General features: G+C 37.2%; 2 protein-coding genes across 2 annotated transcripts; both read left to right on the top strand.

Moving 5' to 3' along the window:
- Positions 1-515: 515 nt before the first annotated feature.
- Positions 516-1,460, top strand: LOC111149532 (olfactory receptor 5B3-like). Its single transcript, XM_022506626.1, has one exon. The coding sequence runs from the start codon at positions 516-518 to the stop codon at positions 1,458-1,460; it is 945 nt and encodes a 314-aa protein (XP_022362334.1).
- A 12,899-nt stretch (positions 1,461-14,359) lies between these two features.
- On the top strand, positions 14,360-15,306 carry LOC111149533 (olfactory receptor 5B17-like). The gene is given in 2 exon segments (XM_022506627.1): positions 14,360-14,987; positions 14,990-15,306. Coding segments are annotated over 2 exon segments (945 nt in total).
- Positions 15,307-15,693: the final 387 nt, after the last annotated feature.

Here is a 15,693-nt window from a genome sequence, read left to right on the forward strand (position 1 = left end):
GTCTAAAGTTTGGCTTTGTCCATTAATACCTAACTAAACTTATACAAATTACTTGATCTCTCAGTTGCCAAATTACTAGGTATCTATAGGAGAGGAATAACTAAATAATCTAATAGGACTGATGAGAAGATTAAATAAATATACACATACAGAGCACCTGGCATGAGAGCACTGTGGAAGTGTAAGTTGTTAGATTTAAAAGATATGATATAGGAGATGGATTCATTCCAAACATGTGAACTTGGATAACTTGTTAGTCTTTCCTGCAACTCAGTTTACTCATATACATAATCTAGAAGTTGGGAAGGTGATCTGTAAGGACATTCCTTATCCAAAAGCTTATTACTCTAGAGAGAGTTGTCACTAAATTGGGTTGCCATGACATGCTTTAGAAATAGAGAATATTAAGGAACAAATTATTGCTCTAATAGAATAATGCTTGTACATTTCCATTTCTGTGCAACCAGCTTCATTCATCATTGTGTTCCTTTCTTTGCCATAGAACATCTTGTGATATGAAGAATAACACAGAGGTGAAAGAATTCATCCTGCTGGGACTAACCAATGACCCAGAGCTGCAGGGTCCTCTCTTTCTAATGTTTACCTTCCTCTACCTCGTCACTCTGATTGGGAACCTGGGGATGATCATGCTGATCCTGCTGGACTCTCGTCTGCACATTCCCATGTACTTCTTCCTCAGTAACCTGTCTCTGGTGGACTTTTGTTACTCCTCAACAGTCACTCCCAAGGTCATGGCTGGATTGCTTATAGGAGACAAGGTCATCTCCTACAACGCATGTGCTGTGCAGATGTTCTTTTTTGTATTCTTTGCAACTGTGGAAAACTACCTCTTAGCTGCAATGGTTTATGACCACTCTGCAGCAGTGTGTAAACCCCTCCATTACACCACCACCATGACGACAGGTGTATGTGCTCGTCTGGCCATAGGCTCTTACGCCTTTGCTTTTCTAACTGCTGCTATTGATATTAGAGATACATTCAGTCTCTCTTTCTGTATGTCCAATGTGGTCCATCATTTTTTATGTGATATTCCAGCAGTCATGACTCTGGCTTGTTCAGTCAAAGACATTAATGAGTTGATTCTTATGCTTATTTCAAGCTTTAATATCTTTTTTGCTCTTTTTATAATCTTGATTTCCTACATGTTCATATTTATCACTGTTTTGAAGATACAGTCAGGTGAGGGATACGAGAAGGCTTTATCTACCTGTGCTTTTCACCTTGTTGCAGTTTCTGTGTTTTATGGGACAGTCATCGTCATGTACTTACAGCCAAGTTCCCATCATTCCATGGACACAGACAAAATTGCATCTGTGTTCTATACTATGGTCATCCCAATGCTAAACCCTATTGTGTATAGCTTGAGGAACAAAGAGGTCAAGAATGCTATCAAGAAGTGTTTTGAGAAGACAAGATATTCTTCAGGTTTAATCTTCTAGTGATCTAGAATTCACAAAAGTTTTTTCATCCCACTTAAATCTACTCCATGCCATAACTCAATGTTCATGGCCATATAGGGTATTAAAACATATCAATCACTTGAATTTTGTTTATTTATTTAATTTAATAACAGGTCCAAGCATCTGAAATGCTGAACAAATATGACACTTTTTAATGAAAGCAGTTTATGGATAAACCTTCCTTGTTACTGTTGTGTTACACTTAGTTTTTTCCTTGATGTACTTCCATAATGGTAATAAAAAATAATGGATAAGAAAAAAATTTTAAAAGATTTGAACATGTAGTAAGGAAAACAGTGGAAAATGAAGTTTTCCTTAGGAAGAAAAATCAGGGTCATATATCCAGTCACCAGGTGGAGCAGCCTACTTACTGTCAATTCCATAAGATTTTCCAAACTGAAATTTTATGTGTCTTTCTTTGCTGACTGTTCTGAATGGAGGCTCTTTTCACCCCAATTATCTTTGTTCAGGCCCAACACTATTTATTGGGTGTGAATGTAGAATGAACTATGTTTTCTTTGTATAATTGCTGGTCAACAAGGAGCCACACATGGACTGGGTAGAGAAGACCATTTAACCTGTAGGAAAGCCTGGACATTGTGCTTCTGTGTTGATTAATTGGGATTTAGGTTGTTTCCTTCATGGAGTGGATAATAAATTTTCTGTATGAGAGAAAGTGTAAGATGGATATTTGATGATCATAAGCATTACAATGGAAAATACTGGTTAGTTCTTTTCCAAACTACATTTACTTTTGAAACATACATAGGCTCTATGTTTCCACACTTTATGTAGTTAATTTGACCATGTGCTTGGTTCTTGTCCATGGAATGTGAGTACGGGTCATATATGCCACTTCCAAGTCTGCCCATGAACCTCCCCATGTGATGTCCTGTTCATTCTATTCATCACCAGCTGGGTGAAGAGAATTCAGACCACAAGTGATGAGAAAACCAGTAAATGGAAAGAACTGGTACAAATGAATGTCTTTGTACATTCCTACAGAACAACTAATGGAACCATATGCAAGCAAGAAAAACTTCTGTGGTCATGCCACTGCCATTCTGGAGTTCGCCTGTTGGTAGCTAATATTATTTACACTAACAGATAGAGAGAGCTTCACATATGACCATCTGGATGCTGTTGTGGGATTGGGGCAGATATAGCCTGGAAAAAAATATCAATTTCTCCAATACAGTTTGATTCTACAATGATTTCTTTGTGAGTCCTCACCCAGCCTCCATATCATACCCAAAGTGTCTAGCCCCACTAAAATTAGCACAGGTTTTGGAGAGAGGACAGATTCAATGTGAATTTCATTCCAAGCCAAACTTTGTGATATAGGGCCAGTTATTTAAGTGTTCTGAGTTTCTAATGGGGAAACGAATGCCCATTAGTTTCACAGGCTTATATTAAATGGGTACTGAATGAGCCAGATCTTAGCACAGTGCTTGAAACAGAGGAGCTGCTCAAAATGTATTTGCATCCTTTCCATTCTATTCCTTTTCTTATCCTTTCATTAATCTAATTCGTCAACCTTCTCCATAGAACTATTAAAACACTTACAGATTATAGTGGTTTTTTTTAATAGGTTTAACTTGGTACTGAATTGCAAGCCTTTGAGACCAAAAATGTTATCTTACTTAGGTATGTATTCTCAGAACCTAGACTAACATCTATTTCATAGAACTCAAGAGTATCTAATGAAATGTGAGCCTGTGTGGGACCAAAGAAACATGGAAAGAAACACAAATATTTGCATCTATCATCTTTTCCTTCATGATACTGGTCAAAACATTGTATATTCATTTTTGTGTGTTTATTCCTTTTGTTTGTTTGTTTGTTTTCCCCATTAAAATAAAAGTTCTATGCATCCTGGTACAATTTCTGGTCTGGTGTCTAACAAAGACTCAGGCCTAGATCAGAGTTGAGGCTCCATAAAAGATTTTAAGGAATGAAAAGCTGCATATAAGAGGAACCAGAGAAACTCAGTATCTGTTTGTAAAAACAGAACACAGACAACTGAACACATTAGGTTATGCTGCAGTCACACATTAAATTGAGAATACAGTTGAACACAACAAAGATCATAAAGATTTTATACAAGTTTCCTATGGCTGCTGTAACAATTGAACACACTCTGGGGCCTTCAAATAACACACATTTGCTTTCTCACAGCTCTGGAGGCCAGTTGTTGGAAATCAGTTTCACTGGGATGAAATAAAAGTATCAGTCTCCAGAGTGTCAAGGGGAGACTCTGTCCCTAGTAGATTTTATCTGCAGGTGGCTGCCCCATATTCCTGGTTTTATTACCATCAGTTCAATCTCTACTTTTGTGGTCACATTATTTTCTCCTCCTATCATCTAATTTCCCTATGCTTCTCCTTTTTTAATTTATGTGAGATTAACATAACAAAATCAGTTCAAATTTAATTCAATAACAATTAAAAATAAATAAAGTGTGCAACTTGGTAGTATTTGGCACATTCAAAGTGTTCTGCAACCATCACATCTATTTCATTTCAAAAGATTTTTTCATTCACAAAGACCCTACACCCATTAAGGCCCCCTGCCCCTAGGAACCAATAACCTGCCTTCAACCTCTATGGATTCACCAATCATGGATATGTCACGTAAATAGAATCACATAATATGTGATTTTTTAATGTATGACTTCTTTTTTCAGTTTAATGTTTTTGTGGCTCATCTGTGGTGCATCTGTATCAGTAATTCATTTCTTTTTATGGCTGAATAATATTCCATTGTATGTATATACCACATCTTTTCATCCATTTTCTTTTCTTTTTTTTCCTTTTATTTTATTATTATTTTAAATCATTTTTTAAATTTATTTTCAGCATAACAGTATTCATTGTTTTTGTACCACACCTAGTGCTCCATGCAATCCGTGCCCTCTCTAATACCCACCACCTGGTTCCCCCAACCTCCCACCCCCCCACCTCTTCAAACCCTTCAGATTGTTTTTCAGAGTCCATAGTCTCTCATTATTCACTTCCCCTTCCAATTTCCCCCAACTCCCTTCTCCTAACTCCCCATGTCCATTTTCAATTGATGGACAGTTCGATGTTTTCCACCTATTGGCAATTGTTAATAATGCAGCATAACTATTTGCATTCATGCACAAGTATTGTGTGAGGACCTGTTTTCATTCTCCGGTAATATTACTACAAGCAGAACTGCTGGTTCATGCAATAATTGTATGCTTAACTTTTGAAGACCACCAACCTGTTTTCAGTAACATCTGTCTCATTTTACATTCCCACCAGCAATGTACAATGGTTCCATTTTATCCACATTCTTGCTACAACTTGTTAGTTCCATTTTTTTAATAATAGCCATCCCAATGGGTATGAAAATGTATCTTGTGATTTTGATTTACTTTCCCTTAATGCCCATTATTTTGAGCATATTTTCATGGGCTTATTGGCTTGTAGTAAATCTTTTTCAATGAAATATCTGTTCAGGTGCCTTGTCCATTTTTCAACTGAGCTATTGGTTTTTCTGTTGTTGAGTTGTTTGAGTTCCTTATATATCTTACATATTATGTCATTGTCAGAAATATGATTTGCAAATTTTATCTTCCATTCTGTAGGTTTCCTTTTCACCTTCTTGAAGACATACTTTGATACACAAAAGTTTGAATTCTGCTCTCTTCTTTTCTTTCTTTTTTTCAATATTAAATTTTATTTTATTTTTTCAGTGTTCTAAGATTCATTGTTGATGCACCACACCCAGTACTCCATGCAATACATGCCCTCCTTAATACTGACCACCAGGCTCACCCAACCCCCTATGCCCTCCCCTCCAAACCCCTCAGGTTGTTTCTCAGAGTCCACAGTCTCTCATGGTTCGTCTCCCCCTCTGATTTCCCCCAACTTACTTCTTCTCTCCTTCTCCCAATGTCCTCCATGTTATTCCTTATGCTCCACGAGTAAGTGAAACCATATGATCATTGACTCTCTCTGCTTGACTTATGTCACTCAACATAATCTCCTCCTGTCCATGTTGACACAAAAGTTGGGTATTCATCCTTTCTGATGGAGGCATAATCTTTCATTGTATATATGGTCCATATGTCCTTTATCCATTCATCTGTTGAAGGGCATCTTGGCTCTTTCCACAGTTTAACAACTGTAGCCATTGCTGTTATGAACACTGGGGTACAGATGGCCCTTCATTTCAATGTCTCTGTATCTCTGGGGTAAATAAACAGTAGTGCAATTGCAGGGCCATGGGGTAGACCCATTTCTTAATTTTCTTTTTTAAATTTTTATTTATTTATTTATTTATATTTCTCTTCAGTGTTCTAGAATTCATTGTTTATGCACCACATCCACTGCTCCATGCAATACGTGCCCTCCACAATACCCACCACCAGGCTCACCCAACTTCCCACCCCCCCCTCCAAAACCCTCAGTTCCTCAGAGTCCACAGTCTCTCATGGTTCATCCCACCCTCCAATTTCCCCCAACTCCCTTCTCCTCTCTATCTCCCCATGTCCTCCGTGTTATTTCTTATGCTCCACAGATAAGCGAAAACATATGATAATTGACTCTCTCTACTTGACTTATTTCACTCAGTATAATCTCTTCTAGTCCTGTCCATGTTGATACAAAAGTTGGGTATTCATCCTTTCTGAAAGGAGGCATAGTACTCCATAGTATATATGGACCACATCTTCTTTATCCATTCATCTGTTGAAGGGCATCTTCGTTGAAAGGCATCTTCATTCTTTCCATAGTTTGGCGACTGTGACCATTGCTGCTATGAACACTGGGGTACAGATGGTCCTTCTTTGAACCTAAGGACACATCCAGACTGAACGTGAAGGGATGGAGAAGCATCTTTTTTTTCTTTTGTTGCTTGTGTTTGGTGTAATACATGAGAAACCATTTCCAGACCCAATGTGTAGACTTTTCCCCATATTTTCTGATGGTTTTATGTTTTTAGATCTCATATTTTGGTCATCAGCCATTTTGAGCTGGTTTTTATATGTTGAGTGTGGAAGGGGTCCAAATTTATTCTTTTGCATTTGGGCATCTCATTGTCCCAGCACCATTTGTTGATGACTTCTTTTCCAATTAACTGGACTTAACATCTTTGTCAAAAATCAATTGGATATATATAAATACACACACACACACACACACATACATATATATATACACATATACATACATAAACAAGAAATATATATGTGTGTATACATATATATATATTTCTTATCTCTCAGTTCTAGTCAGTTGATCTATGTCTCTATCCTTAAGGCAATATCAAATTTCTTTGATTATTTCATATTTGTATTATGTTTGGAAATCAAGAAGTATGAGTCCTCATACTTGGTTTGTCCTTCTTGATATTGTTTGGCTATTCATGGTCCCTTGAAATTCCATTTTAGTATGATATGAGATTGCATTAATCTTCTTGGTCGCTTTGGATAATATTGCCAGTAAACAGTATCATATCTTCCAATCCATGAACACAGACTGTCTTTCCATTTATTTAGGCCTCCTTGAATTTCAGCAATTTATTTGGTAGTTTCAGTGTAAAGCCCTTCCATCACCCCCCCTTTTTTAAAGATTGTATTTGTTTATTTGAGAGAGAGACAGTGAGAGAGAGCATGAGCGAGGGGAAGGTGAGAGGGAGAAGCAGACTTCCTGCGGAGCTGGGAGCTTGATGCAAGACTCAATCCCAGGACTCCAGCATCATGACCTGAGCTGAAGGCTTTGTAGATTGTAGAACTTAACTGACTGAGCCAGCCAGGCACCCATCCCTTTCATCCCTTGGTTAAATTTATTCCTCTGTATTTTAACATAAGGATGCTGTTTTAAGTGGAATTTTTTCCTTAATTTTCTCTGGGATTGTTTATTGCTAGTATATGTAAGCACAATTTATTTTTGATTGGTCAATAAGTTTATTAGCTAATAGTTTCTTGCACATTGCTTAGGTTTTCTCTATATAAGATCATATCATCTGAAAATCATGTGATTTTTTTTTCTTTCCAATTTATGTGCCTTATAATTCTTATTTTCTTGTATAATTACTCTAGATAGAACTTTCAGCCCAACTTTGAATAAAAGTAGTGAAAGCAGGCACACTGTCTAAAATGTGATCTTACAGGGGAGTATTTCACTCTTTCACATTCAAGTATGATGTTTGCTGTGGGTTTTTCATTAATGCTTTTTATAATTTTGGAGAAGTTCACTTCTAAGATTTCTAGTTGCTTTTATCATGAAGTCATTGGAGATTTTGGCAAATACTTTTTATGAAGTAATAAATCAGATGTGTGTTTTTTCTCCTCAATCTGGTTAATTACATTGATCATTCAAATTTTGTTTTTTCTAGTTTATTAAGATGTAATTGATATATCACATAATATAAGTTTAAGACACAACATAGTTATTTGAAATAATTACAACCCTCAATGTTTACAGCAGCAATGTCCACCATAGACAAACTAGAGCCCAGATGCTCATCAACAGATGAATGGATAAAGAAGATGTGGGATATATATGTATCTCACAGGATATATATGTATCTCACATCACACACACACACACACACACACACACACACACACACGCGCGAATATTACTCAGCCATGAAAAAGAATGAAATTTTACAATTTGCAGCAATATGGGTGGGACTAGAGTATATTATGCTAAGCGAAATAAGTCAGTCAGAGAAAGGCAAATACCATATGATTTCACTCATATGTAGAATTTAAGAAACAAAATTGATGAACCTAGAGGAAAGGAAGGTAAAAAAAATAAGATAAAAACAAAGAAGGAAATGAGCCATAAGAGAGTAATTTATCTATGGATTGAAAAAAAAAAAACTGAGGGCTGCTGGAGTAGAGGTGGGTGGGAGGTTGGGTACTTCGGTGATGGACATTAAAGAGGGCACTTGGTATAATGAGCACTGCATGTTATATGCAACTGATGAATCACTAAACTCTACCATGAAATTAATAAGATACTATATGTTAACGAACTTGAATTTAAGTAAAATAATAAATAAAGTCATGGAATAACTTGTACCTTTGACCACCTTTACATGTTTTCTTGAGTCCCCAACTCTCACTTTTGGAGCCACGTGAGTGCGTGGGGGGTGTGGATAGAGCATTAAGTGCATCTGTTGTGACAGGGTAATTCAGGGTAGTAAAGAAGCCTATCTTTCTACAGACCTGAATTGAATTTCTGAACAGACTTCTTAGTATTAAGGCTGAATTTACTTTCCGTATTTTTGGCCAATGTGTCATATTGTCAGTTTGTTGTAAACACAAGAAAGAAAAACAGGGATTTCATTTATCGATCTCTAAAAATCCAGTAGCTTACAATTTAATTATAACAAGTAAAATAATGGAAAGGGGAAAAAGCGAAATAAGTAAAATAGATGGTAAACCAAAACCAAAATGTTTTTAGAACATATTATAAATATCAGTAATATAAAAAATGTAAAAATATTATACCCAGTATTTATGTACTGAATGACAACTTAATAAAATTGAGGGAAGGAAAAAATTTTTTTAAGATTTTATTAATTTATTTGTCTCAGAGAGAGAGAAAGAGAATCCACAAGCCGGGGTGGGGGGAGGGGGTCTAGAGGACAGGCAGAGGGAGAAGCAGGCTCTCAACTGAGCAAGGCGCCCAGTGAAGGACCCAATCCCAGGACCCTGGGATCATGACCTAAGCAGAAGACAGATGCTAAACCAAATGAGCCACTCACATACCCTGGGAAGGAAAACTATTTTCACAAATGCATCTGTGTGTTACTCAATGCAACAAACTATATGCCTATATCCAGTTTAATTGCTTCTTCCCTAGATAGAAGTGATTGCCCTCATAGGGGCCTGTCCCCTAGGAATTTTTTTTTTTAATTTTTTTATTACGTTAGTCACGATAGAGTACATCATTAGTTTTTGATGTAGTGTTCCATGATTCGTTGTTTGCTTCTGCAACACATACCTTCCTTAATACCCATCACTGGGCTCACATCCCGTAGGAATTTTATGCCTACATATTTTCTCCTGGTTCTCATTCATCAGGCTCTGAAATCATATCATGACTCCACCTGAAAATATTTTAAAGGGACCAGACCCTGAGTATACCCATTCAGTTACCATTTATCCAAATGAATGCTAACACTTTTTAGTACACACACCAGTCTTTTCCCAAACAGAGAGTTGGCAGTGACTCTACAACCAGAGCTGGGGGGAAAAACCCTAAGATAATAATTAGATTATTCTATGTTGAAAGGATAACCTTTACTAAAGATCTTCATAGACCCACACTCATTCACAGATAACACTTTGTGAAATCAGGGGAGAATTGATTTTATTTTTTCTACGCCATTAACAAGGAAACTGAGCTCAGTGTAAGGTAAATGACTCTCCTAACACAAAGAAAAATCCAAAGTATTGCAAGACTTGAAACTTGACTTCCTAGCTCCATGTTCATGATCCTTCTTTATCTCTCCATGTCTCAGACACCTTGGAACATTTTCAGACACCTTGGAACATTTTGACCAATATCTGAGATATGCTTCAAAATTGTTTATACATTCTTGCAGGTCTGAATTTCTGATTTCAGACTCACAGTTCAGGATTGTCTTTTCCTTCTTTTCAAGAACAAGGTAAGCTTCTATATTTGATATATACTTTTAGTGAAAAATGTAATGGATACAGAAGCACTGGGGCAGCTACCTCTTCTATGAGTTTTTGAGCTCGTATCTAGTTTTTTGGACACTTTCTGAAACACAGTCTTAAGTACAGGATTCAAATGTAAAAACATTTTAATCAACAGAGAGTAGTGTAGAATTTATGAAATTTTATGCTGCTTTCCTTAAGAGGGAGGATGTTTAAATGTATTGTTTTGTGCTGGTCTAAGGCTATTGATAACCAATAACCAATTGTGGCTGGATAGACCCTTGTGGTTCTTAAAATGATTGCAAGACATGCTCAGCAATAACCACCAAGTAACTCTGAAAGAGACAAGGTTTAATACTCACAGGTCCTGGAAACCACATGGTACACCTGAGGTCACATAGGAAGATCATGGATAGAGAAAGAGAGCAGGCTTGGGCTCTGCTTTTATTGGTGTGAAGGATGGGAGCCTAGGGTATCCTGGGTTCTCTCTTTAGTGATGAATTTAATACATAAAAGAGAATTTAAAGCATAGGAAGAGAAAAGTAAGTGGCACAGATGGTAGGTTATCTAAACCAACCAAGATCTCTAAAACCAAGGACTCTAGGGGGTAGGGAGCTGGCTCTTTATCTGGTGGCTGGCAATGTGCTTATTCTAGATAGAAATCTTTGAAGTAGTTGCCTCTCTGAGTGGATGTCTAGACATCAAAACATAAATCGGATACTTGCATTAGAAAAAAAGAAAACCATCAACTGGGGCTTACTCAGCAACTATGATAGATTGTACTCGATTGAATAGGTGGTAAATCTCTCCTGTTTACTTTGTGTTGACATGTTGTTTAAGGATAACTAACCAAACAGCGTGAAATGACACTCTTTAGATTCCAGAAGGATCATCATGAAGTACCGAGATCCTTACTCCAGTTTTTTTTCTCATTTTTTAAATTTCTTTTCAGCGTAACAGTATTCATTGTTTTTGCACCACACCCAGTGCTCTCCAGTTTTAATACCATTTCCACACAACCTGCCCTTTTATTACTTGAGTATCTAAAAAATCTGACAATGCAATGATTAAAGCCACAGGCATTAAAATCAGTGAGATATAGTTTTGTATCTTAAACATTTCATACTAGGTGTAGAATTTTAAGAAGACACATGATTTCTTGAATCCTATATTTTCTTTTTTTTTTAAGATTTTTTTTAATTTATTTATTTGTCAGAGAGAAAGAGAGAGAGAGAGTGAGAGGACACAAGCAGGCAGAGTGGCAAGCAGAGGCGGAGAGAGAAGCAGGCTCTCCACTGAGGAAGGAACCCGATGTGGGACTTGATCCCAGGACACTGGGATCATGACCTGAGCCGACTGAGCCACCCAGGCATCCCGAATCCTTCATTTTCTTAACTGTACATTAGGTTATATGTATGTGCCTTTGTTATTGTGTGTGCATACACAATTTATACCCCTTACTCTTCTGTTATTTCTGTCCATCTATCCATCCATTCCTCATCCTGCCATCTTCCATCTTCTTGTCTTTGGGGTCCACTTGCCCGCCTGGTTGTCTGACTTTTCTTATTTCTGTTTATCAAGGAGATAAACTATCACATAAGCACTGTAGTACAGTTGTTATTAATCCCCAGAAATCTGATTTGGGAATAGATTCATTCCAGATATGTGACCATGGAGAAGTTAATACCCCTTTCTGCTCTTCTGTTGATTATTATATACAATCAGAAAGTTGGCCACAAGATCTGTGAAGGTGTCTCAGCTTCAACAATCTCTAACTCTCTAGATAATTTACCTATTATATGTTCTTTTCATACCCATTGTGGCAGTCAGAATAATGCTTCCTGGTATGCCCACATCCTAATCCTGGAATTTGTGATTATGTTCTCTTACATGGTAAAAATTATTGTGCACATATGAGTGAGTTAAGGATTTTGAGATAGAAATTTTATACTGAGTTATCCATGGGGACCCAATAAGAACGTTCCAGTTGTCATAAAACACAGCAAATGCTAAATAAGAAATTATATTTTTTATTATTATTGAGTGGTGGGTTCACAACCAAAAATACTATAAATTCCAGACATGTAATATGTGGAGGGGCCAGGAGGAAGATGGTAGCAAACAGTAGTTACCTACTGTTTGTAGGTACTGTTTGGATGCACCTCCAAAGACTTCAAATATACATAAAAAATTTTAAACATTGTGCTTTCTTGAGAACAATCTGCAGAGCTAGAGTCAAATCCACAGATGGTGGATTTTCAACTTTCGATAGTTATGAACTGGTAAGTGTTGACAATAATAACAGTGAGAATGAGTCTAAAATGAAATAGGAATCTTTCAACCCCTGCTAAAATGTGGATCAAAAGGAAAAAATTAAGCAAAAGAGATCAGTGTGACTGTTCTTACACAGAATGTTTAACAAACCACTAACACAGGAGAGGTAGGACAGAATGAGAAATACTGGAGGAAACAAAAGATCTAAGTGGACACAGTATGTGAGAGAATACAAGTCAGGTGCACTTGGGTGGCTCAGTCATTAAGCGTCTGCCTTTGCCTCAGGTCATGATCCCAGGGTCCTGGGATTGAGCCCCATACTGGGCTCCCTGCTCAGCTGGAAGCCTGCTTCTCCCTCTTCCACTCCCCCTGCTTCTGTTCCCTCTCTCACTGTGTATCTCTCTGTCAAATAAATAAATAAAATGCTGAGTGAAATAAGTCAAGCAGAGAGAGTCAATTATCATATGGTTTCACTTATTTGTGGAGCATAACAAATAGCATGGAGGACAGGGGGAGTTAGAGAGGAGAACGGAGTTGAGGGAAATTGGAAGGGCAGGTGAACCATGAGAGACTATGGACTCTGAAAAACAATCTGAGGGTTTTGGAGGGGCGGAGGGGTGGGAGATTGGGAGAACAAGGTGGTGGGTATTGGAGAGGGCACGGATTGCATGGATCACTGGATGTGGTGCAAAAACAATGAATACTGTTACGCTGAAAATAAATTTAAAAAATTAAAAAAAAAGAAAAGAAAAAAATAGTGGAGTGGTATACATAAGAACTGTGCATTTCACTATAAGTACATTTTTACTTAGCAGAAAATTTTGAAACCAAAAAAAAAAAACAAACAAACAAACAAAATATAAGTCAGAGCGAAGCTACCAGACATCAAAAAGCACTGACACCTTGAAGCCATGCATGTCACCACCAAACTTCCTACACCAACAGACACCATTATGCCACCCTACTTGTAATATTACAGGTAGAACTCATCAGGATGGTGCTGAATACCCACTTTATGGGAGCTGTTTGTCATGATTACCTCACTGAACACTCACAGGAACATGCAGGTAGGTTCCCATATCACCTTCACTTCACTGATGGATAAAATGAGGCTTGGGAAACTTAGCTTAGGATCAGTGTCTCCCAGGTTGTAAATGGGATTTCTTGTGTGTGGACGCACATGCACGTCACCCAGAGCACAATATTTATATCGAATTTTGTATCTTTTTTTGCTTTTATTGACTGTATTTTTCTCTAATGTTGCATTTATCTCACTGCATGTATATGCATATATTTGTGGATTGCTCTACTGCATTAAGCTTGGAAGAATGGATACCATGATTAAGTGTAAATTGAGTAAGATTAAAATCAATTCAAATTCATTGATGTTATTTAGTTTGGGAACCATTCTGAATGTGTCTAAAACATGGTTCTATCAATAATCATGTAAACTTGAATACTCAATCTCTTAGTTGCCAGTTTACTTATTAGATATATGGGCATAATAACTAATCAATATGATGGGGATATGAAAGGATTGAATAAATACATGTGAGGATATGGAAGTGGAAGTTATTTTGGACTCCCTGATTTGGGAGTTCAATCCATTCCAAGCATGTGAGCTTCGACAGCTTACTGCCCTTCTTCTGACTCAATTTACTCATATACAAAAATAAGAAGCTGGAAAGACAATCTGTGATGAAACTTCTGTGATTAACCTTCCTCTACAAAAGTCTATTCTTGTATGGATAAGTTCTCACTAAATTGGATTTCCATTCTCATAGCATGGTTAGTAATGGAGAGTGTTAAAAAATAAATTATGGTGATAATAAAATAAATAATGCTATGCATTTCAATTTCTGTGAAATTTTTCTTTATTGATCATTCCGTTCTCTTCTGTTGCCATAGGACATCTTGTTATTCTCAAAGCACATCCATGAAGAATAACACAGAGGTGACCGATTTCATCCTGCTGGGACTAACCAATGCCCCAGAGCTGCAGGGCCCTCTCTTTATAATGCTCACCCTCATTTACTTTATCACTCTGGTTGGGAACCTGGGGATGATCATGCTGATCTTGCTGGATTCTCATCTCCACACTCCTATGTACTTCTTCCTCAGTAATCTGTCTCTGGTAGACTTTTTTTACTCCTCAACAGTCACTCCCAAGGTCATGGCTGGGCTCCTTACAGGGGACAAGATCATCTCCTACAAAGCATGTGCTTCCCAGATGTTCTCTTTTGCAGTCTTTGCCACTGTGGAAAATTACCTCTTAGCCTCAATGGCCTATGACCGCTACACAGCAGTGTGTAAACCCCTCCATTATACCACCACAATGACAAAAGGTGTATGTGCACGTCTTGCCATAGGTTCTTATGCCTGTGGTGTCTTAAATGCCTCTGTAAATGTTGGAGATACCTTCAGCCTCTCCTTCTGTATGTCCAATGTGGTTCATCACTTTCTCTGCGATATTCCAGCAGTCATGGCTCTGTCTTGCTCTGATAAACACATCAGTGAACTCATTCTTGTTTTTATCTCAAGCTTTAATGTCTTTTTTGCATTTTTGTTATCTTTATTTCCTATCTGTTCATATTTATAACCATTTTGAAGATACAGTCAGGTGAGGGATACCAGAAAGCTTTATCTACCTGTGCTTCTCACCTTGTTACAGTTTCCATATTTTATGGGACAGTCATCGTCATGTACTTACAGCCAAGTTCCCATCATTCCATGGACACAGACAAAATCGCATCTGTGTTCTATACTATGGTCATCCCCATGCTAAACCCTGTGGTCTACGGCTAGAGGAACAAAGAGGTCAAGAATGCGTTCAGGAAGGTTGTTGAAAAGGCAAAATATTCTCTAGGTGTAGTCTATGAGTGATGTAGATCCAGAGAAATTATTTCACCTCAATCAGATCTACTGCATGCCAGAACTCACATGGTAGTGGACATTTGGGATATTAGAAAAAAATGTTGTCTAATATTTATTTCTTTAGTTGAGGAATAGATCCAATCAACTAAAGTGCAGAAAAAATATAAAAATTGTTTTTAATGAAGTTTATTTAATGAAGTATGTGCCTTTGTTGGTACATTCCATCCAGAGTTAAATAATGATAGCAGCTCAATAGATTAATGCTTCAGTCATTACTGAGTGATCTGAAAAAGAAAAAACACATTCATGTGGCAGTTTCCAAAAGTAAAAAATCACATTAGAATAAAAGGAGATGTAATTACATTATTGTTACCTTAAATATTTTGAATAACAGTT

This window comes from Enhydra lutris, unplaced genomic scaffold (assembly GCF_002288905.1).
Source record: "Enhydra lutris kenyoni isolate GAN:26980312 unplaced genomic scaffold, ASM228890v2 scaffoldscaffold22, whole genome shotgun sequence".
Taxonomy (NCBI): domain Eukaryota; kingdom Metazoa; phylum Chordata; class Mammalia; order Carnivora; family Mustelidae; genus Enhydra; species Enhydra lutris.